Consider the following 24,492-nt stretch of genomic DNA (forward strand, 5'->3'; position numbering starts at 1 on the left):
ATAATTTGTGTGTTAATTTGATTTTTTTATAGAAAAAGCCCCGCCCCCCCCCCCCCTGATTTGTCTCCACGCCCCCCAGTTTGAGAACCTCTGTTCTAGGTAGTTATAATAGGTATCTCTACCTACCTATAACATAGATATCTAGGAGCAAGTCACTCTTTTATTTTGTCTTTGATGAACACTTATTTTGTAGAAAAAGAACTACCCACATCAGCTTCAGCTTCTCTGCAAATTAATATCAAAAAAAATTTGGACCGATTGCAATACTTTCATTACTAGTATAGCTCCGCTATACTGTAGTAATAGAAAGTAAAAATCTTAACTTTTTGTCTCAGGTGTGACACTTCGGGGTGAAAATTTTTCACAAAGAGAACGTGAACTCCGGAGAAAATTTTCAATCTGTCGGCCCCACTTTTCCAGACGTAAAAAAGAAGAAGGGAAAAAGAAACGCAGCACAATCAGGTTTTCCTGAAAAAAAGTAGACATTAATGTGAAAATTGAGCGATGAAACAACGTACGATAGGAGGGAGAAATGAAGAAGCGAGGGAAAAATGAAAATTATGGATGGAAAATAAATTATCCCTCGCGAAGAAAAACAGAAAGTTTAAACGAAAAAAAAGAGGATCAAGAAGGAGAGGAGAAGAAGAAGGAAGAGGAATAAGAGGACAGACAAGGGAATGAGGAGGAGAAGGATGAGGAAAAAAGATGGTGGAGAGGGGAGAGTGAAGATAAAGGCAGAAGTAAAAAGAAGAGAGGGAGGAAGAGGAGCAGGAACCAGGAACGGAACCAGAAATAGGAAGGGAAAGAGAAGAAGGAGAAAGAGAAGAAGGAGAAAAAGACGGAAAGGATGAAGACTGATGAGCAGAAGGAAAAAAGAAGGAAGAGGAGGAGGAGGAAGAAGAAAATCAGCAACAGAAGGGAAGAAGAAGAAGGAGGAGGAGGAGAAGGAGGAGGAGGAAGAAGAAAATCAGCATCAGAAGGGAAAAAGAAAAAGAAGAAGGAGGAGGAGGAGGAGAAGGAGGAGGAGAAGGAGAAGGAGAAGGAGGAGGAGAAGAAGAAGAAGAAGAGGAGGAGGAGAAAGAGGAGGAGAAGAAGAAGTAGTGCGAGACTTCATAATCGCGAGATAGGGAATGGAGAAAAAATATTGTGGAATTTTATTATGAATGTTTTATGTCGAAGAAAGTAAGTTACCGTCTCTTCTCCTACCTCATCGTGACCCCTTATTCCACATCCATACTTCTTATTCCCTATCCATACTTCTTATTCCACATCCATACTTCTTATTCCCTATCCATACTTCTTATTCCCCATCTAGACTCACCTCTTTCTCCACATCCCACATCCTGTTTCTATATATGTTAGATAGATATACCTAGGTGTAGGTAATCTGCTCAACGGAGTCAGGGTTGCAAAGTAACTTACTATTCCTACTCTTACGTCTCTTACTATATTTATAGGCACTTAACGAACGATGCAGAGGGAATATGAGTTATGAGTAGGCTTGCCAAACATCCCGAATTGGCCGGGACAGTCCCGAATTTCAGGGGGTGTCCCGGCGTCCCGTTCAGTTTTTCATTTTGGGATATGAGTATGATTGTCCAAAGGTCAGTTTTTACTTTCCTTATCCTATAGGAAGGAAAGGGATGTATATTTATTTGGACTCTTTATTACGAAAAACGAATGTTTCCACGTTATTCAGCACCTAAAACTACACCGATCTGATATGTCACGGGCACCACTGCGAGTTTTGAAAAATCCGTTCTTTGGATACCTTTTACTTACTAAAAGGCAAGACAACTATCTTACTTACAAACTTCATGTAAATTGACACGCCCGTTTTGGCCATGGGTCGATTTTTAGTAGTTTTCTGGTCATAGTTTGGAAACCACTGCGAGTTTCGGAAAATCCGTTCTAAGTGGGCCTATTCAAATCAAAAGGAAGCTATTCTCGAAGTTTCATCAAAATCGGTCCAGCCGTTTCTTCTGTGCGTTGATTATGAATGAATGAGTCAGGGTTTACTGTTTTATAATTATATAGATAGGTTATACCTAACTATTCATAAAAAAAGGTTCAAATTAACATGAAATCAGCATTTTGAACATTAAAGTAAATTTATCTTCTTTTCTTCTTCATAATATATAAAAATGAGATAACACTCTTGGAAAATTTTCAAACAAGGGCTGTAGGCTGTAGGGGTACATTAACTCTGTTGTAATTTTGGCAACGTCGCAATCCTAGATACAATAAATAGATTAACAGAGTATCAGATATCTATCAGTCAAGTGCCTACCGAAAGGTAAACTATGCCACTTGCCAGTCTATGCCACTTTGATGCCGAGGCGAACATGTTTGGCCATATTAGACCGAACGATAGTGAGTTCTATGTTTTAGGACATTTTTCTAAATCCTAAATTTGTCCAAAATTCAAATAGGTACCAAGTTAAACAACAATTTTATTGTCGATATGAAAGGACGTTATAGTTGAAGTCTCAGCTTAGGCAAAAGATCTGAGTGAGGTCTACAGTTCACAGAACCACTAGTGCTAGCATTTAGTACCAACTCCCGTGACAAAACGTTTTAGCTGCCAAGGGCAGCCAAGGGCCACACAGAAGCGCTTGGTGAGTCGCAGATTAAGTATGACTGACTCATTTATGTAAACATCCTGAAAGATCTACCTAATATCTTCCTCTTTGTTGCTTACTGCTACAAATTTACATGTCTGATCAATTTGATTTGTTCTAAGAGATTTGCTGTAACTACTAGGGTCTTACCGCCCCCTAAAGCGGAGAGAGAGAGAGAGAGAGAGAGAGAGAGAGAAGAGGACAGGATAGGAGAAAGCCAACGAACCTCTTCTGTTTGAGATAAAGTTCACCCCGGGGTGGGAATCGAACGCGCAACCTAACGCTTCTCCAAGCTTACTTCTTTGCCTTTTCCCGTGTTTAGATGGGTCGGCGTTTTTCGCCAGCCCTCAATCAGCCCTATAGGGTGATCGCTTTTGGGTTGACTTTTTTTTCTTTCTTTAGGCAAAGAAATAATTCTTTAGCAAGGGAAATTTCAGGCTGGTATCCTCGCTGTTCATCAAAGTCCCCCAGCCAGACCATTCTCCAAGCTTAAACTAGGCTGACCTATGTATTTATTTGTTCCAGACAGGTTCCAGGATGATTGACGTGTATGGTATCGCCGGCATACTCACATTCTACTCCATCGTATTAGTAGTGGGTACGATAAATGTTACGACTAAAACTCGAACCACTAAACTTCATAACCGAAGTCCACACTGAGCTACCACTACACCACTGACGTTCTCAGCAGCTTTGAAAATAACTCAAGTTATTCAAGAGCTAGAGTTATCATCAGTAGGCCTAAATGAATCTACAAAATTATAATTTTATCAGAGTAGGTACAGTGTAATACAGGGTGCGTCATAAATACCATGACGATCTTCCTGGGACTGGTTGCCTAGTGGTAAATCCGGCCCTGTCGATATTCTAAATCAAAAATTTGGGATCGAATGAGAAAATGGTTTTATAAAGTTGTGATACATTTTTTACAGATGCCCCTCCATAGTGACGCCCCTGATATCGCGAGAACAAACCCAAAACTACGATAGTAGTTCTAGTAGGTAATAAGAAATGTCAGTAAGTCCTCAATCCCACAACAAAAGTTATAGAAAAGCATGATGCATGAATCTAAGAGAAGACAGCAATTACAGAGAAACACCAATAGAAAGAGTTAAGCTGGTCCTAAGCCTAATCACAAACTTTAGGCTTCTAAAAACACAAATTTTCGACATTTTCGGGCCAGCTGAACTCATTTAAAAGAGAGGCGTAGGTATTTCTAAATCAGTCCCAGGAACTCTTTACATATTTTCTGAGTCCATTGTTTAGGGAACTTGCTCCTTGCTCCCCATAGTGCCATAGTCTAAACTTTAAAATCTATTATCTATAGAAAAATGGTAGGTAATTTCAAATGAAGTTTTTAGGTATTTAAGTAGATACTCATAAATTTATTTATTTAACAAAGATATACGTATCAAACATCATAATCATTTTTCATTTAACTCATTTTCAACCCTCCTGAGGAAATTGTTGCGGTGACGCTTACATCATGACGTTGAGATTCAAAACCATGGCCATGTTGCTATCAGCAGCGAGTCATCTACTCATCAGCAAACTGGCGGCTATTGTCTTCGAGAAGAAACTGCTGTCGACAGAACGATGGGATGTACTGAACGCTTTCCCTGATGTGAAAACAAAGAAGTAAGTTTTAAAGTCAGAATTTTTACACTACATTTTTGATGCACTAGACACTCTAGCATTTACACTAAAGGTAGGTAGGAACACACTACTATCACGTCACGTGAACTCATCAGGGTTCAGAGAGATGTGGTTCAAAGTTCTCCCATAATATTTCGTTAATAATAGCTACAACGTTGCCCTCAAATTACGTGTGCTCACGTCACGTGATTACTACATTTTTGATACACTGTGCACTCTAGCATTTACACTAAAGGTAGGAACACACTACTATCACGTCACGTGAACTCATCGGTATTCAAAGAGATGTGGTTCAAAGTTCTCCCATAATATTTCGTTAATAATAGCTACAACGTTGCCCTCAAATTACGTGTGCTCACGTCACGTGATACGCTGTTTTAAATAAGATTCGTGCAAATCTGAGAGTTCACTCACATTTGCAGGAGTGCAGCGTTTTTAATGAATTTTTAGTAAGTTTACAAATCTCGTTCCCAGATCAACACACTACGATAAATGTTACGACTAAAACTCGAACCACTAAACTTCATATCCGAAGTCCACTGAGCTACCACTACACCACTGACGTTCTCAGTTATTCAAGAGCTAGAGTTATGATCAGTAGGCCTAAATGAATCTACAAAATTATAATTTTATCAGAGTAGGTACAGTGTAATACAGGGTGCGTCATAAATACCATGACAATCTTCCTGGGACTGGTTGCCTAGTGGTAAATCCGGCCCTGTCGATATCCTAAATCAAAAATTTGGGATCGAATGAGGAAATGGTTTTATAAAGTTGTGATACATTTTTTACAGATGCCCCTCCATAGTGACGCCCCTGATATCGCGAGAACAAACCCAAAACTACGATAGTAGTTCTAGTAGGTAATAAGAAATGTCAGTAAGTCCTCAATCCCACAACAAAAGTTATAGAAAAGCATGATGCATGAATCAGACAGCAATTACAGAGAAAGACCAATAGAAAGAGTTAAACTGGTCCTAAGCCTAATCACAAACTTTAGGCTGCTAAAAACACAAATTTTCGACATTTTCGGGCCAGCTGAACTCATTTAAAAGAGAGGCGTAGGTATTTCTAAATCAGTCCCAGGAACTCTCCCTAGAGGTTTGTTGCGGGAAAAGAGGGGTAGGTATATTTGAATCAGCCGCAGCAAAACAAGGGTGTTTTGCTGCGGTCGCATTTTAATAAGTCGCATTGTTTTTGATGCTCTCTGTATATTTCGCATATGGCTTCGAACTCTTGACGTTCGTGAGCCTTTAGATTGAATATTCAAGCTTACCCAGCTTTGTTTGAACAGGACTCAACACTCACCCTGTATGGTCTTAGCTGGAGGTAGGTAATTGGGCTTAAAATACAGTCGCGTTGTTGACATTTAGAAGTAAAATAAACAAGTCAGCCCTATCCTAGGAATAATTTATACAATTTAATATACGGCAAGTAATAAGGACAGTGTCACAATCACAGTTATACTTGAAGTTAATTAAACAGTCCTATATCTGCTTAGTCATTAGTGTCTACGGTGCAAAATCCGAAGGTGTTTGTGACGTGGATAGGTTTTTTTTTATGTATATGTAATTTTCTACAAATTTACAATGCACCTCATCTGGCACAAAATGTGCAACATTCTTTTTTTAATGCTCTCTGGAGATTACAAGACAATCCAAACAATTAAAAAGATCTACTCGTACTTCTTACCTTTTGTTAGTCAAGTATTAGTGACATTGTTGTAGGTTGGAATGTCCTTATTTAAAAGGTAATGCTACCTTTAATCGCTCAAGACATAAATATGCCTGAAGACAGAAAGACGGGCCTAACCATCATAGGTATACTGCTGAGATATACATTCATACCTAGGTATCTAACCTACCTTACTTTTGAGATACCTATTGGTACCGAATTTCAAAATAATGTGGTGACAAAAGTGACAGAGGAAGGCTTAAAAATTAAGCAAACTCTAGAGTCAGCAAGCTTAACAAATCTCTACAAACGTCCTTATATAGTGGACTTCTCTCTGCTCTTTGTGTGTCTACACCACCTGGTATTCAATGCAGATTCAGCCAAGGGTCTTTAGCCATTACTACCCCGAAACCTTTCTGTATATAATATCTAACGAGTTTTTACGAAATCCATCTTGTTCTGCTCTTGTTTCCAGGACTTTGGAGGGGACCAACAACATGGGTTTTAGCTAGATATTAGCCGCACAAATTGCGTCCCACATTGATTGTCCGCGGCCCTGCGGCACCATTGTCCATACCATCTGAGTGAACTGTCAAGTACCTGGTTCATTATTATTTATTTTTTCTTCTTTTTTATTTTCTTTTTGTCACTTGAGATAAAGCCTGATAAAGCCATTTATGTGGATCGCCTGAAATTTCAAACAAAGTCCTCAGTTTTCCCAGTATATTTGAACTTCGGACTATTCAGCACCTCAATAGTGGTGTCTTAAACGACCAAAAGTCCTGATACCAACCCCGCAGAGCGTTGCTTAACCACAGTGATCGAAAGTTGAGCTATCGAATCAACCTCAGAGATTTGACACCTGCAAAACTTTTAATAAAGATTTGTTTCCAAAAGTTTTTCCAAGAAATGGGAAAATATAAGAGGGCGTGGGATTTTTTTGGGGGGATTTTTGTTCGAGTTTCTGACTGTTATATGATGAGTGAGCACACCGCGCCCACGCTTTTCCGTGGATTGGGATTCAAAAGTTTGAAATTACTTGGAAATCTTGGATTATAAAACAAAATATACCCTATATTGAGGTACACCCTCCCTATATTTCATTGGTATTATTGAAATCTGTTTTTATTTGACTTTCTGACTTTTTCGATAGGAAAAAGTAAAAAATTCCAGGTGCGTTGCTTTTAATATTCACACCGAACAGTGGCTTCGTTATGGAAGAATATTTTATTTTTTCAAATGTCAAACATAATTTTGCATTTCTACCGATGTAAAAGTTTTTTATTAGGTATTTTGAAATTTTGGAATAAATCACCCCCGCACCGAGTTCAGAGTGGTATCTTAGGAATACATTTAGGTAGGTACCTATACTTTTTTTTTTTACACGCCCGATTTTTAGCTACATACTATCTTAGGAATACATTTAGGTACCTATACTTTTTTTTTTTTTTTTTTTTTTTTTTTTTCCCTATATTTTATTGGTATTATTGAAATCTGTTTTCATTTGACTTTCTGACTTTTTCGATATAAAAAAGTAAAAAATTCCAGGTGCGTTGCTTTTAATATTCACACCGAACAGTGGCTTCGTTATGGAAGAATATTTTATTTTTTCAAATTTCAAACATAATTTTGCATTTCTACCGCTGTAAAAGTTTTTTATTATTTTGAAATTTAATTTTGAAATAAATCACTCCCGCACCGAGTTCAGAGTGGTATCTTAGGAATACATTTAGGTACCTATACTTTTTTTTTTCTTTTTACACGCCCGATTTTTAGCTACATAGTTCATTGAACCAACAAAGTGACTTCTAAGTTTTTACGTGACGATGAATGTAGTTTTCCTGTTTGTAAATATGTTTTAATATTTAATTTGATAGGTATCTACCGATATCGATTTTTGACTTTTTTCGAAAGCGGATTTTCGTTAGTTGGTTCCTTTCTGCATAATGCTGTACTATATCTGTCTAAATATCTCGGTATTATACATATTGGGCTGAATGGGCTGTATGGAAATCAGTGCCTCTACATATGATTTTAATTCGAGCCCCGGGGGAAATGAAAACGCGCGGGCAAATTGGAAAAGTGTAACAAAATAGCAAAAGTAATTATGATACCCCCCAACATGAAATAATAAACTGCTCGTCTAATATACAGGATGTATGCAATATTATTCGTCACAATGTCCAGGATGACCAAATGAAAAACTGCCAAGGAGACAATCTACCCGCCTAAAATTAACTAGTCTAAGTGGGGCCGGTAAAAGCCACCTGTACTTCATCGCCCAGCCAGATGGTCACCGATCCGTATACCAACTTCACTCAACGTTGCTTAACTTCAGTGATTCATTGTGGGAACTAGTACACTCAACGTGCTATCCTATTCTCTTCTAACTTCTTTACAAAAGTAATGATTGTTTGCTAGGTCTCGCCTATTGTAACAACAAGAGGGAACTTTTGAGGCCACCCTGTCAAAATCACCTCTATAGTTTGCGGACGCGGTGGTAACATGTGACGCCTAGCATTGCACCCCGGACCCTGAATAACTGGTGTGACCACATAACTATTTATATTATCATGTAATTTGAAAATTTTAATAATCCCAATGCCAGACGTGTTACTGGTGTGGTGTTACCTTGGTGGAGTTATGTGAGGTTTGATCTGATTATGTTAAGCTTCACCCACAAGAGTAAATTGTATCGAAAGAGGTTTGTCACAACCGATTGACGCTGAACCTGACATCTCATATCATCTCGTTACAACGAAAATTAACATCAACGGAAGGACTACACCACTACACAATGATGAAATGACATCATCATACCCAGCACCGGATTTAACTTGAACATTTATCCAAAATGAACCCCTCTCGCGGCCCCCGTTTTCTAGATGTAACCTCTATAAACCTCCTCCGGTCACTTCTTAACTCGTCATTAACCCCCTCAGAGAAGCACTTTATCAATAAGTTTTTATTCTGTAACACACACGCACAAGTACCTCTTACACTTGACGTAATAAAGACTTTTGTAACACTTTTGTAACAAATATAAACATGAGACAACAGCTAACTGTTGTTATGAATGCCACAATTAAACTAATGGGGAAGCAAGAGGTTTCACTTGGAGTACTTAGTCTAGAAAAATGGTAGTAATTTGAAGCCATGTGTGGCTCTTTCAAAGGTCATAATAGCTTCACACAGTCATTAGTTTCGGTACATCAAACTGTCAAGTACCTGGTTCATTATTATTATTTTTTTTTTTTCTTTTTGTCACTTGAGATAAAGCCTGATAAAGCCATTTATGTGGATCGCCTAAAATTTCAACAGAGTCCTCAGTTTTCTCAGTGTATTTGAACTCCGGACTATTCAACACCTCAATAGTCAATGGAACGTGGTGTTTTAAACGACCAAAAGTCCTGATACCAACCCCGCACAGCGTTGCTTAACCACAGTGATCGAAAGTTCAGCTATCGAATCAAGCTCAGAGATTTGACACCTGCAAAACTTTTAATAAAGATTTGTTTCTAAAAGTTTTTCCAAGACATGGGAAAATATAAGAGGGCGTGGGATTTTTTGGGGGATTTTTGTTCGAGTTTCTGACTGTTATGATGAGTGAGCACACCGCCCACGCTTTTCCGTGGATTGGGATTCAAAAGTTTGAAATTACTTGGAAATCTTGGATTATAAAACAAAATATACCCTATATTGAGTAAAGATTTGTTTCCAAAAGTTTTTCCAAGAAATGGGAAAATATAAGAGGGCGTGGGATTTTTTTGGGGGGATTTTTGTTCGAGTTTCTGACTGTTATATGATGAGTGAGCACACCGCGCCCACGCTTTTCCGTGGATTGGGATTCAAAAGTTTGAAATTACTTGGAAATCTTGGATTATAAAACAAAATATACCCTATATTGAGAGAGGCATCCTTATTTAGTGTTTCACAGTCAGTCAGGCAGATCTATGGCAGATATCTTACCACTAAGAGTTAACACAGTGTCAAGGGGTTTCTTTGACGTCACCCATTTGAATTACACAGGCCAGTATTGCTTGAACTCTGGATTAACTGGAAACTCTCTGTGGTAAGTAAGATCGGGCATTAATTTGAGGAATAAAACAATAAACCCATCAAACAAATCGATTATTCCCTCCCCAGTTTCGTATTTATACGTGTCAAGGCTGCATTCCTGAAGCAACTTTACAACTTTGTATTTGTGCAGTGTGCATAGCATAGTGTGAAGTTTTCAAAGGAATGTAGACCAAGTTTGAAGTTCCACAAAAGAGTGTCACAAAAGATCTAACCAGGTCGCAGTGACCAAGGGCGTTTATTAAAGCCGATGGCCCTACCTTTACCAATACCAAAGTTCCACAAGCCCTGAACGCTGAACCTGACATCTCATATCATCTCGTTACAACGAAAATTTACATCAACGGAAGGACTACACCACTACACAATGATGAAATGACATCATCATACCCAGCACCAGATTTAACTTGAACATTTATCCAAAATGAACCCCTCTCGCGGCCCCCGTTTTCTAGATGTAACCTCTATAAACCTCCTCCGGTCGCTCCTTAACTCGTCATTAACCCCCTCAGAGAAGCACTTTGATGTTTAATAAGTTTTTATTCTGTAACACACACGCACAAGTACCTCTTCACTTGACGTAATGAAGACTTTTGTAACAAATATAAAGATGTGACAACAGCTAACTGTTGTTATGAATGCCACAATTAAACTAATGGGGAAGCAAGAGGTTTCACTTGGAGTACTTAGACAGTCTAGAAAAATGGTAGTAATTTGAAGCCATGTGTGGCTCTTTCAAAGGTCATAATAGCTTCACACAGTCATTAGTTTCGGCTTTTGTAACAAATATAAAGATGTGACAACAGCTAACTGTTGTTACATCTTTATATTTGTTGCCTCTTTACATCTGGTGTTACATCTTTACATGAATGCCACAATTAAACTAATGGGGAAGCAAGAGGTTTCACTTGTAGTAATTAGACAGTCTAGAAAAATGGTAGTAATTTGAAGCCATGTGTGGCTCTTTCAAAGGTCATAATAGCTTCACACAGTCATTAGTTTCGGGGGAAAAAGGTTCACAGGTAACGATGATTTCAAAGGAAAAACATGAGTGACAAGGAGGGGTGATAGAGATGAAAAGAGAGAGAGAGAGAGAGAGAGAGAGAGAGAAACAGAGGGAGAGAGAGAATGAGATAGAGAGATGGAGAAAGGAAGAAAGAAAGAGAGGGGAATCTGGTAATGTAGCCACTGATCGGTATTCGATTAAAGTAGCTCATTAGTAGGTAATCAAAAGGCTGAGTAGGTACCTACACCCCGAACTCCAAACGCAGAGCCGAAAAACTTCGACCCCGCCTGGAACCGAACCCAGGAATGAGATATAGAGAGATGAAGAAAGGAAGAAAGAAAGAGAGGGGAATCTGGTAATGTAGCCATTGATCGCTATTCGATTAAAGTAGCTAACTCATTAGTAATCAAAAGGCTGAGTAGGTACCTACACCCCGAACTCCAAACGCAGAGCCGAAAAACTTCGACCCCGCCTGGAACCGAACCCGGGACATCTGGTGTGCAAGACCAGATTGATTCTCTCTTGGCCACGAAAGTTGTTAGGTACTATTTGTATTAGGTACAAACTACAAAGTAAGTATGCGAGCTTTTGAGGACCAGCAGATAAATATGCCTGAAGAGAGAAAGACGGGCCTAAACATCATAGGTATTTTGCTGAGATATACATTCATATAACTACCTACCTATCTAGGTATCTAACCTACCTTACTTTTGAGATACCTATTGGTACCGAATTTCAAAATAATGTGGTGACAAAAGTGACAGAGGAAGGCTTAGGATTGAAAAGTAGGATTTGAGACGTCTATTCGTTTTCTCCACGAGCACAAAATAAAATCCCAGTGTTGCCATGTGGTTAGCCTTGTTGCCTTTTTGACTCCTAAAGTCCTGACGTGTAGGCAAATTTAATGCCGGAATATAATATTCGTTGCTAAAGTAAGCTTGTACGAGTATCTTGTTGCTAAAGTAAGAAAAAAAAACTATCAATACAAAATGTTACAAGAAAAGCATGTTACAAGTGGAGACCCTATTAACACCCTGGTTAAAATGTAACCTAATAAATGAGCATAAAAGGGACCACATTTTAAAAAATGCTCAACTGCTCACTCATTCACCAGGTCTGACTTCAAGTAGAATCGTTCCCAAGAAGAACGGCCTATGTGAAAATTTTCGATTTTTTTTTATTTTTTAGTTGGGGTCTCTGTGATCTCCTTGTTTCAATGCACCAATCAGTTTTGGGGGGAGAAAATCGGAAGTCGTTTTTTTTCGACCAACTTCGTGAAGATTCGAGTAAAATTTCAGAAGAATAACGGCCTATGTGTAAAGATTTTGCCTCAGGACAGGGTGTCCCCTTTCAGTTCCGTGTGACCCGTGCGATACACCTGTTGAGCGTGATTTTTGACTGTCTAATTAGGAAGTCAACCGATTACCCAACATTTTGTTTTGTAACATTACAGTGTACTTTCCTGCTTTCAGAGATACTTTGAAATTTAAACAATGAGTGCATGCTAATAGTTCACTAAGTAATTCAGAAGTCCCGTCCTTGTAATTTTGCATGCAAAGTAATAATAATAATAAGTGTGGTTCCCGGCGTTAGAATATGAAGGACCACGGGTTAGTTCCTCCCTGTCGTAAGAGGCGACACAAATGGAACACTCGGGGAGAATCCCCAGTAGCGTCTGATCCCAGAATGGGCGGCTACACCCCTCTCTTGTAGTAGCGTCTGTCTCAGAATGAGCGGCTACAACAGGAAAGGGTATACAGGGAGAATCCCTAACCCAGAGTTACTCAGTAGCGTCTGTACTCCAGAGGAGCGGCTACAACCCTGTAGCGTCTGTACTCCAAAGGAGCGGCTACAAACCGATTTATTTCGAAAATTGGAGAGTAGTTGCTAGTAACAAGTTACTCCAAGCACAGTCTACGCTCTACATACTTTTTTTAAGAGGTTTGACAGAGGGGTCTGTAACTGCTATGGTCTTATCGTCCCGAAATCGAAGAGAGAAGGAAGACAGGAGAGGAGAAAGCCAGCCGTTCCGAGAACGAACATTATACCAGCAGGATAAAATCCGCCCCGGGCGGGAATCGAACCCGCGGCCTAGTGCTTACAAGGCAGACGCACTACCAACTAAGCTAACTACATACTTTGCCTTGCCCAAAGAATCAACATTGCGCTTTAACACATACTGTCTGGCTGGGGGACTTGACTATACCAGCCTGAATTTCCCTTGCTAAAGAAATAGCAGAGTTGAGTGCGAAGGGCATCCACTGGTAAAATTTGTAGCCAAACCCAAACGTCAGCCTCTCAATCAACCTAGTTAGGGCTGATTGAGAGGCTGACGAAAAACGCCGACCCCGTCTGTACACGGGAAAAGGCGAAGAAAAAGAAGAAGATGCATCTTACCCATCTTGGTCTTTCCCCTGGTTTTAGCTAAGAAGATCCCGGTGCAGGGCCGTATTTAAAGGGGGGGCCCTCGAGGTTCATTATTATCATATATAGGTACTGTAGACTAGGCTCCAACAATTTGGAGCATCACTGTTTGGACTCTCGGCCCTTGACAATTCCTGGATACGGCCCTGTCCCGGTGCACTGTGTCTTAACGATTTCAAATTAATCGGACATTTTGTTAACTGGAGTGTAATGCAAGCAACAGGGACACAACAAGACCAACCCACCTAATAAACACTGGCCTGGAGGGAAGTTTGAAAAGCCAAAAGCACTCTAATGTCATCTTCCACTTGGGCTGAGATGAAAACGAAAAGAATTAGACACGATGATAAGAAACGAAACGAACGAGAGAGAGAGAAAAAAAAAGGAGAACACAATTCTAAAGAATTAATTAAATTCTGTAGAATGCCGGAGAAAATATTTGTCTAATAAAATATGTGCGAGATGTCTCCACAGAGCGGCAGCATTTTCCAATGCCGGACGACAGTGGAAAATATTTCCAGCAGAAATGTCGTCGCTAAGCTCAGGACGAGGAATGGAGGGATCGAGTTTTTTGCTCCGAAAGTTTCCAAGTATCTGCGGTTTTCATAATAAAAGGTCCGGCGACTTGTGAATTTATCGAATGGAGGTTCTCTCTACCTTGGTTTTTGCCCTGAAATGAAAACAAACGAATGGGGGAAAGGTGTTCGTAAAACTTGATTGAGAGACAGGAATGCAATTAAAGGCGTTTAGAATGTCGAAGCAAATATGGTGTCTTCTAATTTTATATGCTAAAAGCTCGAGTCCTTGGTGCTCTAGTACAGTATAGTGAGCAATTATGCATTATCTGTATTCCTAACTAGGTACTTAAAAACTGCTCAGAGAAAATAACTGGGTCCTTAACTCCATACCTTCTGGAACAAATAATTTGTTTGGCTTAGGCGAGGGGACCACAGATTCTTTTTGTATAAAATTATTCCCTCGTTCCAAAGAACTGATTACAGTGAAAATAATGAGATAAGCGAGCAGGTACACGGTACAGTCAATGTTTGCATCCTCGAGTTGCAAGATAACTTTACATTTTAATGAGCCAGCAAATAAGCAACTATTATGAGGGAAAGCGCGCGCACATTTGCATAAATTAGACAACAGACAAGTGAAAATTTCATCCTAGTCTCGTTGGAAAAGAGATTGCACCGGCAGAAAATATTCTGAAGCGAGAAAACTTTATGCAACGTCATAATTTGCTGAAAGTACAAATAGGAGCTATATTTGCTGAAGAAAGTTTGAAAAAGCAAGGAGGTAAGTTTCTGTTGGCGGTGAAAGCCAAAAAGTTTAGTCCCCTGGTGGAGTAACCACAAATCAAGTATCTGTTTTGCCTTGACTTCAGTTAAAATGTTAGGTACTTTCTTACCTTTGATTTGATTTTACAGATATAAAATACTAGGTTTATTGATTGGAAAATGTTTTTGTTCGTGATCTAATGCATTGATCACATTCGATGTCGATCGACGAGGTGAATCTATGTTGTCGAGGCAGTGTGGACTGTTTCAGTCATTGATAGACGGTCGTCAACTCTGTGTGGACACAGCTTTAGAGTAAAGTTATAGTTCTTTCGACAAATTAAAAACAGAAGGTGCTTGCTTAATCATCTAGTGAGGTGAATCTATGTTGTCGAAGCAGTGTGGACGGTTTCAGTCATTGATAGACGTTCGTCAACTCTGTGTGGACACAGCTTTAGAGTAAAGTTATAGTTCTTTCGACAAATTAAAAACAGAAGGTGCTTGCTTAATCATCTAGAGTTTTCCCCCTGACTTAGTTTTGGGTATCCCAATCAAGAAACCTCATTGGAAATTGTCTCTTGCAGAACATCATGACATCTTTGGACGGACACAAGATAACCATGTCTCAGTTATCCGCCACTAGTATTCAACATGAGAATACCACCACTACAAGTGTACCCAAATCAGAAGAAGATGATGTAGAAGATATAGAGTTTACTAAGAATCTCCTGTCTGAACTATTTGATGACGCTTTCATCAAGATAATCGATCTGGTGGATTGTGATGAGGAGGTTATTCTATGCTCTACCACGTATCAGGTAAAATTAGCCGTCAGTCAGATGGAGTCGATTCTGGCGAATCGTTGAGGAGGCCCACCCTGGGCTGTAGCGCCTACTGATTGCTTGATTGAGTAATCAGAGCATTTTTTGTAGAGAATATATCTATTATAGGTAGCATTGACTGAAGAGTCATGTACGAGAATGTAGATAAATGCCTTTTTATACTTACGCAAGCACTCGTTAATCGTAACGCGGACATTTACGCCAATGATAAATATGACACTTACCTGAAACAGAAGAATAAGAAAAAGATTAATTATAATTATTAAACCAGAATAGGGACAAAGGAAAATGACACGTACAGGGAAAATATGGTTCTATTTTCAGAATCTCGTCCGGAAAAACATTACCATCTTGAAAGATTTAACTCATCGAGTGACAGAATTGGGACTTTTTCATGAAACCAGAATAGGGACAAAGGAAAATGACACGTACAGGGAAAAAATGGTTCTATTTTCAGAATCTCGTCCGGAAAAACATTACCATCTTGAAAGATTTAACTCATCGAGTGACAGAATTGGGACTTTTTCATGACCTGAAAACCAGATCACTCACAGAAGCATCTCTTCAAAGTCAATTATTTAGCTTGTCTGAAGCAACTGAGAAGAAACACGAAGATACCAGTCTGCCTGAAGCAAATGACGGAAAACTTGACCATCAAGTGGAGGAGATGAAATATTTACTAATTCCAGCTCTACTTGGTTTGCTGTATTTGAAAATCAAGGACAACGATAGACAGAAGATTTTAGACTTGGCCTGCGTCTATTTTATCGATTTCATTTCTCGCTGTAAAAAGTTCAACTTAGTGGAGCATCCATGTAAAATATTACCGAACAATGTGTTTCAAGTTACAGGTAAGACATTATCCTTTGCCTGGTAGCAGGTAATTACAAGGAACTGGCTAGCTGTTCGTCCCAAAGAGACGGGTGTTTCTCAATAGCTCTGTCAGCTAATAATAAGGCTGGTACAGCTAGGTGTCTATTTTATCGATTTCATTTCTCGCTGTAAAAAGTTCAACTTAGTGGAGCATCCGTGTAAAATATTACCGAACAATGTGTTTCAAGTTACAGGTAAGACATAATCCTTTGCCTGGTAGTAGGTACTTACAAGGAACTGGCTAGCTGTTCGTCCCAAAGAGACGGGTGTTTCTCAATAGCTCTGTCAGCTAATAATAAGGCTGGTACAGCTAGGTATCCGGGAAATTAAAAGTTTGATGCGAAAATTTCCGTCCCGACGGAGATTCAAACCCAGCACCTCTAGGTTGAGAGAGGTGGGCGACTTGCTCCGAAACTCTCGTCCACTAATCAGATCCTTCGTTTGGGAAGGACGACTAGAACTTTCTTCTTACAAACTCAAAAGAAACTAAAGTCAAAGAAACATTAGACAAATTTGTCAAGGGTTCCATTTCAAAATGACAAGTCATCTCAAATAATTCAAACGTAACATAAAGACAAATTCAAACGAGGTAGAAGTTATTCCCATTACGAAAATTTCCGTCCCGATGGAGATTCAAACCCAGCACCTCTAGGTTGAGAGAGGTGGGCGACTTGCTCTGAAACTCTCGTCCACTAATCAGATCCTTCGTTTAGGAAGGACGACTAGCACTTTCTTCTTACAAACTCAAAAGAAACTAAAGTCAAAGAAACATTAGACAAATTTGTCGAGGGTTCCATTTCAAAATGACAAGTCATCTCAAATAATTCAAACGTACCTAATATAAAGACAAATTCAAACGAGGTAGAAGTTATTCCCATTGAAAAGATTGATGGACTCAGAAGCTACAAACTTCCTCCAAACACAATGCACAAATTTAATGCCGGAATATAATGTTTGTTGCTAAAGTAAGCTTGTACGAGTATCTTGTTGCTAAAGTCAGAAAAAAAACTATCAATACAGAATGTTAACAAGAAAAGCATGTTACAAGTGGAGACCCTATTAACACCCTTGTTAAAATGTAACCTAATAAATGAGCATAAGGCGGCTTTCACACTGAGGTAACACGTCGCAAGTCGCAAGATGCTACGTAGTATGCATGCATCTTCAAAGACCAGACCATTATTTCAAATGAAACCTTCCTCACTGAGGATACATGTTGCTACTTGAACCCTGGAAACAAGTCAAGGTACATCTTCTTTTCTTTCTATTTATCTTGGAATAAACAGACTTTCAACTGAAAGCAAGAGAACATAAATTCAATAATTACATTTTATTCAGAACAACCGGGTGATGGGTTGCTTTGTAGAACGCCGATCTGATAGCTGAAGGCACTATAGATAAGTCTGCTTGTACGTTATTTATTTGCTGTGGTTTCGCCCATTTTGATAGGAGGACTTCTGGACTTTACCTATACCTAAGAAGAACTCTGATGTCAACATAAAATAGCTTATGAACAAATCAGAACATGTCTTTTTCCAAAATATGCCATTATGTAGGTGAATTCCATGTATTTGGTTTGATCGACCATTACTTCTCTGATTCTTTATTTCCCATTTACGATTGCTAGGTAGAGTGAGAATATGTTCTGTGTTTGTGTGGGTATATCTGTATAAACTTTTGCAGATGGTTTCATATCCCTTGGCGTTTCCATTAGACTAGAGGTTCCTACGTGAAAGGCTTTCCCATACACTATTATCAACAGCCTCTTGATCTCGGGAAGTTACTTTACAACTAACTGTAATTAAACTCACATGAAGGGGTAAACGAAGTGCGAAACACTTCGTCACAAGACATGAAAATGTACCTGATCCACTCGACCCATCGCACATCATTCGCAAAACTACTACAATCTCCGAAGATAAAGTAGGGCAATATGAAATTGAAAACTCCTTGGCTAAATGAGAAGTCTATCCGATACGAGACTCGGAAAATTAAATTAAAGACATTTGAATTGAAATCTTCGGATCGTGAAAGTTGGTCGGTAATTGAATTATGTTGGAACAGGTACACCCTGCTATTTGGCAACAGACAAGACATTACTTATTTCATTAGAACATTTTACCACATTCGTTCGAAGAGGTGCAGCATTTGCAGTGAAACTTTCTTGTTATCGAATGCAAAGTTCAGGGGATCTGGGGAGTTTTAGTTAAAATGTTATTGCTATTGTTATAACTGCAGTTTATTTTCCTATTCTCTTGAGAGCCAAGTAGGTATTTGTTACTTTTGACAAGAGGGTAGGTAATAATTTTAAATTACTTCTCTTTATATCCGTAACGGCTTTGATATGCAGATGATTCGCCGTCTTCTTCTCCTTCTTCAATTGAACTTACCCTTATAAGCTCATCTCGTTTCTTTCACGGACGTTCTTTGGAAATTGGAACCTCCATCACTTTCATCAATTTGTCAGCTCCCATGGCGTAGTGGTCACTGCGCCCGCCTTGCACGCGGGAGACCCGGGTGCGATTTCCGGCGGGATCAAGAAATTTGTATCATGCAAATGATTGACTCCGTGACTGGATGTTGCGGGGCCCACTCAGCCTCGTGAGGAAAAAGTAGCTATGACATGTAAATGCGCATAGCGACCGGTGCCAGCATGGTAGGTAAACATTGGTTGTTAGGATTATTGAGTGCCGGTGCCAGCATGGTAGGTGAACATTGGATGTTAGGATTATTGAGATATCGGGAAAAATCCTAGGTGCAATGCTGCAGTGAGCACCAAAGTTGTGATATAATAACACAAAGAAACTGCATTTACATTTGCATTTACATTTACTTTCATCAATTTTATTTTATTTCTAATTCTCAATTTGATCCATTCCATAAACAATATTACAGGATGAGGTACGACTTTGTGATTTTATTGAAGTAGGTATTAGCTTTTCTCGATAGTTTCAATGTAAGAGAAGACTTACATGCAGTCTACGTTGTGGTTCCTGTATTCGTTGGTAATATAAAACTACATGTTATCTATACGTACATTCCACCCTCTAGATGAAGTTTTCAAGAAACTTTTTTAAACTTTTTCATTTATACGAGGAACCTCCACATAGTATGTTGAAGAAAATTCAAACTTCTTTCAAGAGATTTCAAAGGTAGAACATGGAATAATAGAGAAAATGGCGTAGACAAAAGAAGTTATAAAAGTCAAAGAAACATTAGACAAATTTGTCGAGGGTTCCATTTCAAAATGACAAGTCATCTCAAATAATTCAAACGTAACATAAAGACAAATTCAAACGAGGTAGAAGTTATTCCCATTGAAAAGATTGATGGACTCAGAAGCTACAAACTTCCTCCAAACACAATGCTGTTGAAACTATCGCATAAATAAATAAAAGGCGAAAGTACAATAAAGTTCTCAATGGAAAATGGAAACCACCTAAAGTACATCTTCTTTTCTTCCTATTTATCTTGGAATAAACAGACTTTCAACTGAAAGCAAGAGAACATAAATTCAATAATTACATTTTATTCAGAACAGCCGGGTGATGGGTTGCTTTGTAGAACCCCGATCTGATAGCTGAAGGCACCATAGATAAGTCTGCTTGTACGTTATTTATTTGCTGTGGTTTCGCCCATTTTGATAGGAGGACTTCTGGACTTTACCTATACCTAAGAAGAACTTTGATGTCAACATAAAATAGCTTCTAAACAAATCACAACATGTATTTTTCCAAAATATGCCATCATGTAGGTAAATTCCATGTATTTGGTTTGATCGACCATTACTTCTCTGATTCTGTATTTCCCATTTACGATTGCTAGGTAGAGTGAGAATATGTTCTGTGTTTGTGTGGGTATATCTCTATAAACTTTTGCAGATGGTTTCATATGCGTTGGCGTTTCCATTAGAGGTTCCTACGTGAAAGGTTTTCCCATACACTATTATCAACAGCCTCTTGATCTTGGGAAGTTACTTTACAACTAACTGTAATTAAACTCACATGAAGGGGTAAACGCTTCGAAGTGCGAAACACTTCGTCACAAGACATGAAAGTGTACCTGATCCACTCGACCCATCCCCACATCATTCGCAAAACTACTGCAATCTCCGAAGATAAAGTAGGGCAATATGAAATTGAAAATATTTGCTGTGGTTTCGCCCATTTTGATAGGAGGACTTCTGGACTTTACCTATACCTAAGAAGAACTCTGATGTCAACATAAAATAGCTTATGAACAAATCAGAACATGTCTTTTTCCAAAATATGCCATTATGTAGGTGAATTCCATGTATTTGGTTTGATCGACCATTACTTCTCTGATTCTTTATTTCCCATTTACGATTGCTAGGTAGAGTGAGAATATGTTCTGTGCTTGTGTGGGTATATCTGTATAAACTTTTGCAGATGGTTTCATATCCCTTGGCGTTTCCATTAGAGGTTCCTACGTGAAAGGTTTTCCCATACACTATTATCAACAGCCTCTTGATCTCGGGAAGTTACTTTACAACTAACTGTAATTAAACTCACATGAAGGGGTAAACACTTCGATGTGCGAAACACTTCGTCACAAGACATGAAAATGTACCTGATCCACTCGACCCATCCCCACATCATTCGCAAAACTACTGCAATCTCCGAAGATAAAGTAGGGCAATATGAAATTGAAAACTCCTTGGCTAAATGAGAAGTCTATCGTCTATCCGATACGAGACTCGGAAAATTAAATTAAAGACATTTGAATTGAAATCTTTGGATCGTGAAAGTTAGTAGGTAATTGAATTATGTTGGAACAGGTACACCCTGCTATTTGGCAACAGACTGAACAGACAAGACATTACTTATTTCATTAGAACATTTTACCACATTAGTTCGGAGAGGTGCAGCATTTGCAGTGAAACTTTCTTGTTATCGAATGCAAAGTTCAGGGGATCTGGGGAGTTTTAGTTAAAATGTTATTGCTACGGATCGTGAAAGTTAGTAGGTAATTGAATTATGTTGGAACAGGTACACCCTGCTATTTGGCAACAGACAAGACATTACTTATTTCATTAGAACATTTTACCACATTCGTTGGGAGAGGTGCAGCATTTGCAGTGAAACTTTCTTCCTATCGAATGCAAAGTTCAGGGGATCTGGGGAGTTTTAGTTAAAATGTTATTGCTATTGTTATAACTGCAGTTAATTTTCCTATTCACTTGAGAGCCAAGTATTTGTCACTTTTGACAAGAGGGTAATAGGTAGGTAATATTTTTTTTATTTTATTTTATTTTTTTTTTAAGGAGGTTTGACAGAGGGAACTGTAACTGCTAGGGTCTTATCGTCCCGAAATCGAAGAGAAAAGAAAGACAGGATAGAAGAAAGCCAGCCGTTCCGAGAACGAACATTATCCCATCAGGATAAAATCCGCCCCGGGCGGGAATCGAACCCGCGGCCTAGCGCTTACGAGGCAGACGCACTACCAACTAAGCTAACTAGGCTGGCAATAATTTTAAATTACTTCTCTTTATATCCGTAACGGCTTTGATATCCAGATGATTCGTCGTCTTCTTCTCCTTCTTCAATTGAACTTACCCTTATAAGCTCATCTCGTTTCTTTCACGGACGTTCTTTGGAAATTGGAACCTCCATGGTGTTATTGTAGGGTTAGGTTAAATACAAAAAGGAGCTTTTCTTTTCCACGGACGTGACTTCTGCATAATTACCGTTTTTTCCAACGCTGGTTGATTTCCGAGCCTGGTTGGTTGAGCTGGTTGCTTTTGTACTTGATTGTAATTTGTTTAAAATTTCAGAGATCACAATGTATCTGTAGAACCTGTAGTATTACCTATGTATTACCTACACATATTATTAGCTATTAGTAGGTGGTTGATATTCCTTAATGTCTGCGAGAAGCAGAGGAAAATGTTCACTTTCAATCTTTCAAACGTTTCCAAATAAAATTAGGCTACACAAAACTCAGAACCTACATCATTTTAAAATAATTAATGTTGCAAAGCACAAAGACCACATATTATTAGCTATTAGTAGGTGGTTGATATTCCTTAATGTCTGCGAGAAGCAGAGGAAAATGTTCACTTTCAAACGTTTCCAAATAAAATTAGGCTACACAAAACTCAGAACCTACATCATTTTAAAATAATTAATGTTGCAAAGCACAAAGACCGGCATTTAAATTTCAAGCATTTCCCTCATGTATTGTAGAAAGGCTTCATATTATAAATCAAAAAGACATAGGACTATCAAAAGAGTTCGCTCCATACTTTGTTCCAAATTATCGTCTAAACATCTCTCCAAAGGAATTCGAGCTCCTAAACAGAAGGACGAAGGAACGAAAATACCTGTAGGTATATTCAACAAGAGAGCCAAGAGAACTCTTCCCAATGCTATGCAAACAAAGGTTCTGAGTAAAGACAAGATTATTCCTTTGAAAAACAACGGTAAATCTTACACCGAGATGAATCCAGTAACTCCAATAGAAATACTCAAACTGTATGCCAATGCGGACAATGTAGTCTCTAAACAGGACAATGTAGAAATTAATAAAGAAGAGCCTAAACGTGAAGAAATGGCTAATGTAGAAGTGCCTAAACATGACGAAATGGCTGATGTAGACGTGCCTAAACATGAACTATACAACCAAGGCAAGTCCTATACACTAATCAACCCGGTATTCTCAGTTGAGATTCTCAAACAATATGCAAAGTGCCTAAACATGAACTATACAACCAAGGCAAGTCCTATACACTAATCAACCCGGTATTCTCAGTTGAGATTCTCAAACAATATGCAAATGCTGATGTGGATTACAAAATAGCAGAAACGCTAGAAGCTGAACAAAGCAGAATGACAGTTGGAAATGAAGATGAACCGTATGAGCTGCTTGATGAAGACATACCAGATGACCATGGTGATGAAAACAATGCTGAAAGCAAGTCCTCCATACAGATCAAGTCAATCATTCCTCCGAACACGTCAGATGAAGAAGTAATGATCTGCTTGATGAAGACATACCTGATGACCATGGTGATGAAAACAATGCTGAAAGCAAGTCCTCCATACAGATCAAGTCAATCATTCCTCCGAACACGTCAGATGAAGAAGAGTCAGCAAGGATCCTCCTCTTCAGTCACAGCGGGAGTGGCGTTGTTGCAATTTCCCTCGCAGTTAGCGCAGAGCTTCGAACAGAAGGATGAAGAAGAGAATATTTGCAAGTTGAAATCCATTGAATCTAGCAACTATAAAATGATATCAGAACCAAATGAAACTCTGACTGAAAAGAAAAACACGAGAATCCCAATCAGAATGAAACAGCTGAAACGCTCGTGCAATTGGGCCAAAACAAATATTGCCTTTGCCATAAGATATAAAAGTTGATTTGAATATTTAAATTCAGAGTCCTTGATGAAGAACAAATAACTAAATGAAATGTCACATAAATAATGTATGTGTTTATACTCGTATGGGTGAGAGATATTTATAAAATTAGAATTAGAGTCAGGCAGGTAGCTAACCCTAACCAGCCTAGCTAGCTGACAGTTTTCAAAGGGTTCTCTCTGCTTTTAAAGACCAAGCACTTGACTGCGGTTCAGGACGAGTCAGCCACTTTAACATGGCTAGAGCAAGAGACCATCATCCCGGTGTATAGCAGATACAAAAAGATATCTTTATTCTGCTATTGCCATTCGGCGAAAGATAAAGCCGTTAAAACAACAACAACAATAGGTAGGTACCCGAAACTATGTCAATTAACATAATAGATAATGTAGCCAGTAGAATATGTTGCAGCTTACGTTTGTCCTGGAAAGTCCCTTGAAGGAACCTAATACCCCTTAACTTTTGAAAGGTTGACAAATTTTCAATTCTAATTGTTCTTACATACACATAGATAGGCATTCATTGAAACATGGACACTTTCATTATTTTGTTTCAATCACCACTATCTACTTATCTCCCTGATAAGCATTTCATTAGTGAATATACGTAGTACATTTAATTCATGAATTTATTTTACCACATGATTTCGCATTCTTTTGT

The 24,492-nt window shown here is 38.7% G+C and overlaps 3 protein-coding genes across 5 annotated transcripts in view; all 3 read left to right on the plus strand.

The window, feature by feature from the left end:
* LOC103518544 (high-affinity choline transporter 1-like) overlaps positions 1-9,648 on the plus strand; it is a 26,036-nt gene extending 16,388 nt beyond the window's left edge. Inside the window, exon 5 of one of the 2 annotated variants that reach the window (XR_003394044.1) lies at positions 9,177-9,648. The gene's annotated coding sequence lies outside the window, so the exon portion shown is untranslated. The remainder of the gene's footprint in view (positions 1-9,176) is intronic. The other variant, XR_003394045.1, reaches the window with a different exon arrangement.
* A 4,907-nt stretch (positions 9,649-14,555) lies between these two features.
* On the plus strand, positions 14,556-16,658 carry LOC113471282. Its single transcript, XM_026830313.1, has 4 exons — positions 14,556-14,757; positions 15,323-15,556; positions 16,038-16,431; positions 16,648-16,658. Exons 2-4 carry the CDS (start codon positions 15,329-15,331, stop codon positions 16,656-16,658), a joined length of 633 nt encoding a protein of 210 aa, XP_026686114.1. The 5' UTR covers positions 14,556-14,757; positions 15,323-15,328.
* Positions 16,659-22,526: 5,868 nt separating this feature from the next.
* LOC103518546 lies at positions 22,527-23,912 on the plus strand. 2 transcript variants are annotated; one of them, XM_026830311.1, is made up of 4 exons: positions 22,527-23,099; positions 23,189-23,327; positions 23,444-23,549; positions 23,647-23,912. In XM_026830311.1, the coding sequence occupies exons 1-4, from the start codon at positions 22,649-22,651 to the stop codon at positions 23,830-23,832; spliced, it is 882 nt and encodes a 293-aa protein (XP_026686112.1). In that variant the 5' UTR covers positions 22,527-22,648; the 3' UTR covers positions 23,833-23,912. The 2 variants fall into 2 exon arrangements, with proteins under 2 accessions (XP_026686112.1, XP_026686113.1); XM_026830312.1 differs by lacking the exon at positions 23,444-23,549 and having other exon boundaries at positions 23,189-23,433.
* Positions 23,913-24,492: the final 580 nt, after the last annotated feature.

The sequence above is a fragment of the Diaphorina citri genome, unplaced genomic scaffold, assembly GCF_000475195.1.
Source record: "Diaphorina citri unplaced genomic scaffold, Diaci psyllid genome assembly version 1.1 scaffold2241, whole genome shotgun sequence".
In the NCBI taxonomy this organism is placed as follows: domain Eukaryota; kingdom Metazoa; phylum Arthropoda; class Insecta; order Hemiptera; family Psyllidae; genus Diaphorina; species Diaphorina citri.

Coding starts and splice junctions, on each gene's coding strand:
- LOC113471282 (XM_026830313.1), top strand. CDS start 15,329: ATGACATCTTTGGACGGACACAAGATAACCATGTCTCAGTTATCCGCC. Junction 15,557..16,037: donor TATGCTCTACCACGTATCAG/GTAAAATTAGCC, acceptor TTCTATTTTCAG/AATCTCGTCCGGAAAAACAT.
- LOC103518546 (XM_026830312.1), top strand. CDS start 22,649: ATGTATTGTAGAAAGGCTTCATATTATAAATCAAAAAGACATAGGACT. Junction 23,100..23,188: donor ACATGAACTATACAACCAAG/GCAAGTCCTATA, acceptor TATACAACCAAG/GCAAGTCCTATACACTAATC. Junction 23,434..23,646: donor TCATTCCTCCGAACACGTCA/GATGAAGAAGTA, acceptor TTCGAACAGAAG/GATGAAGAAGAGAATATTTG.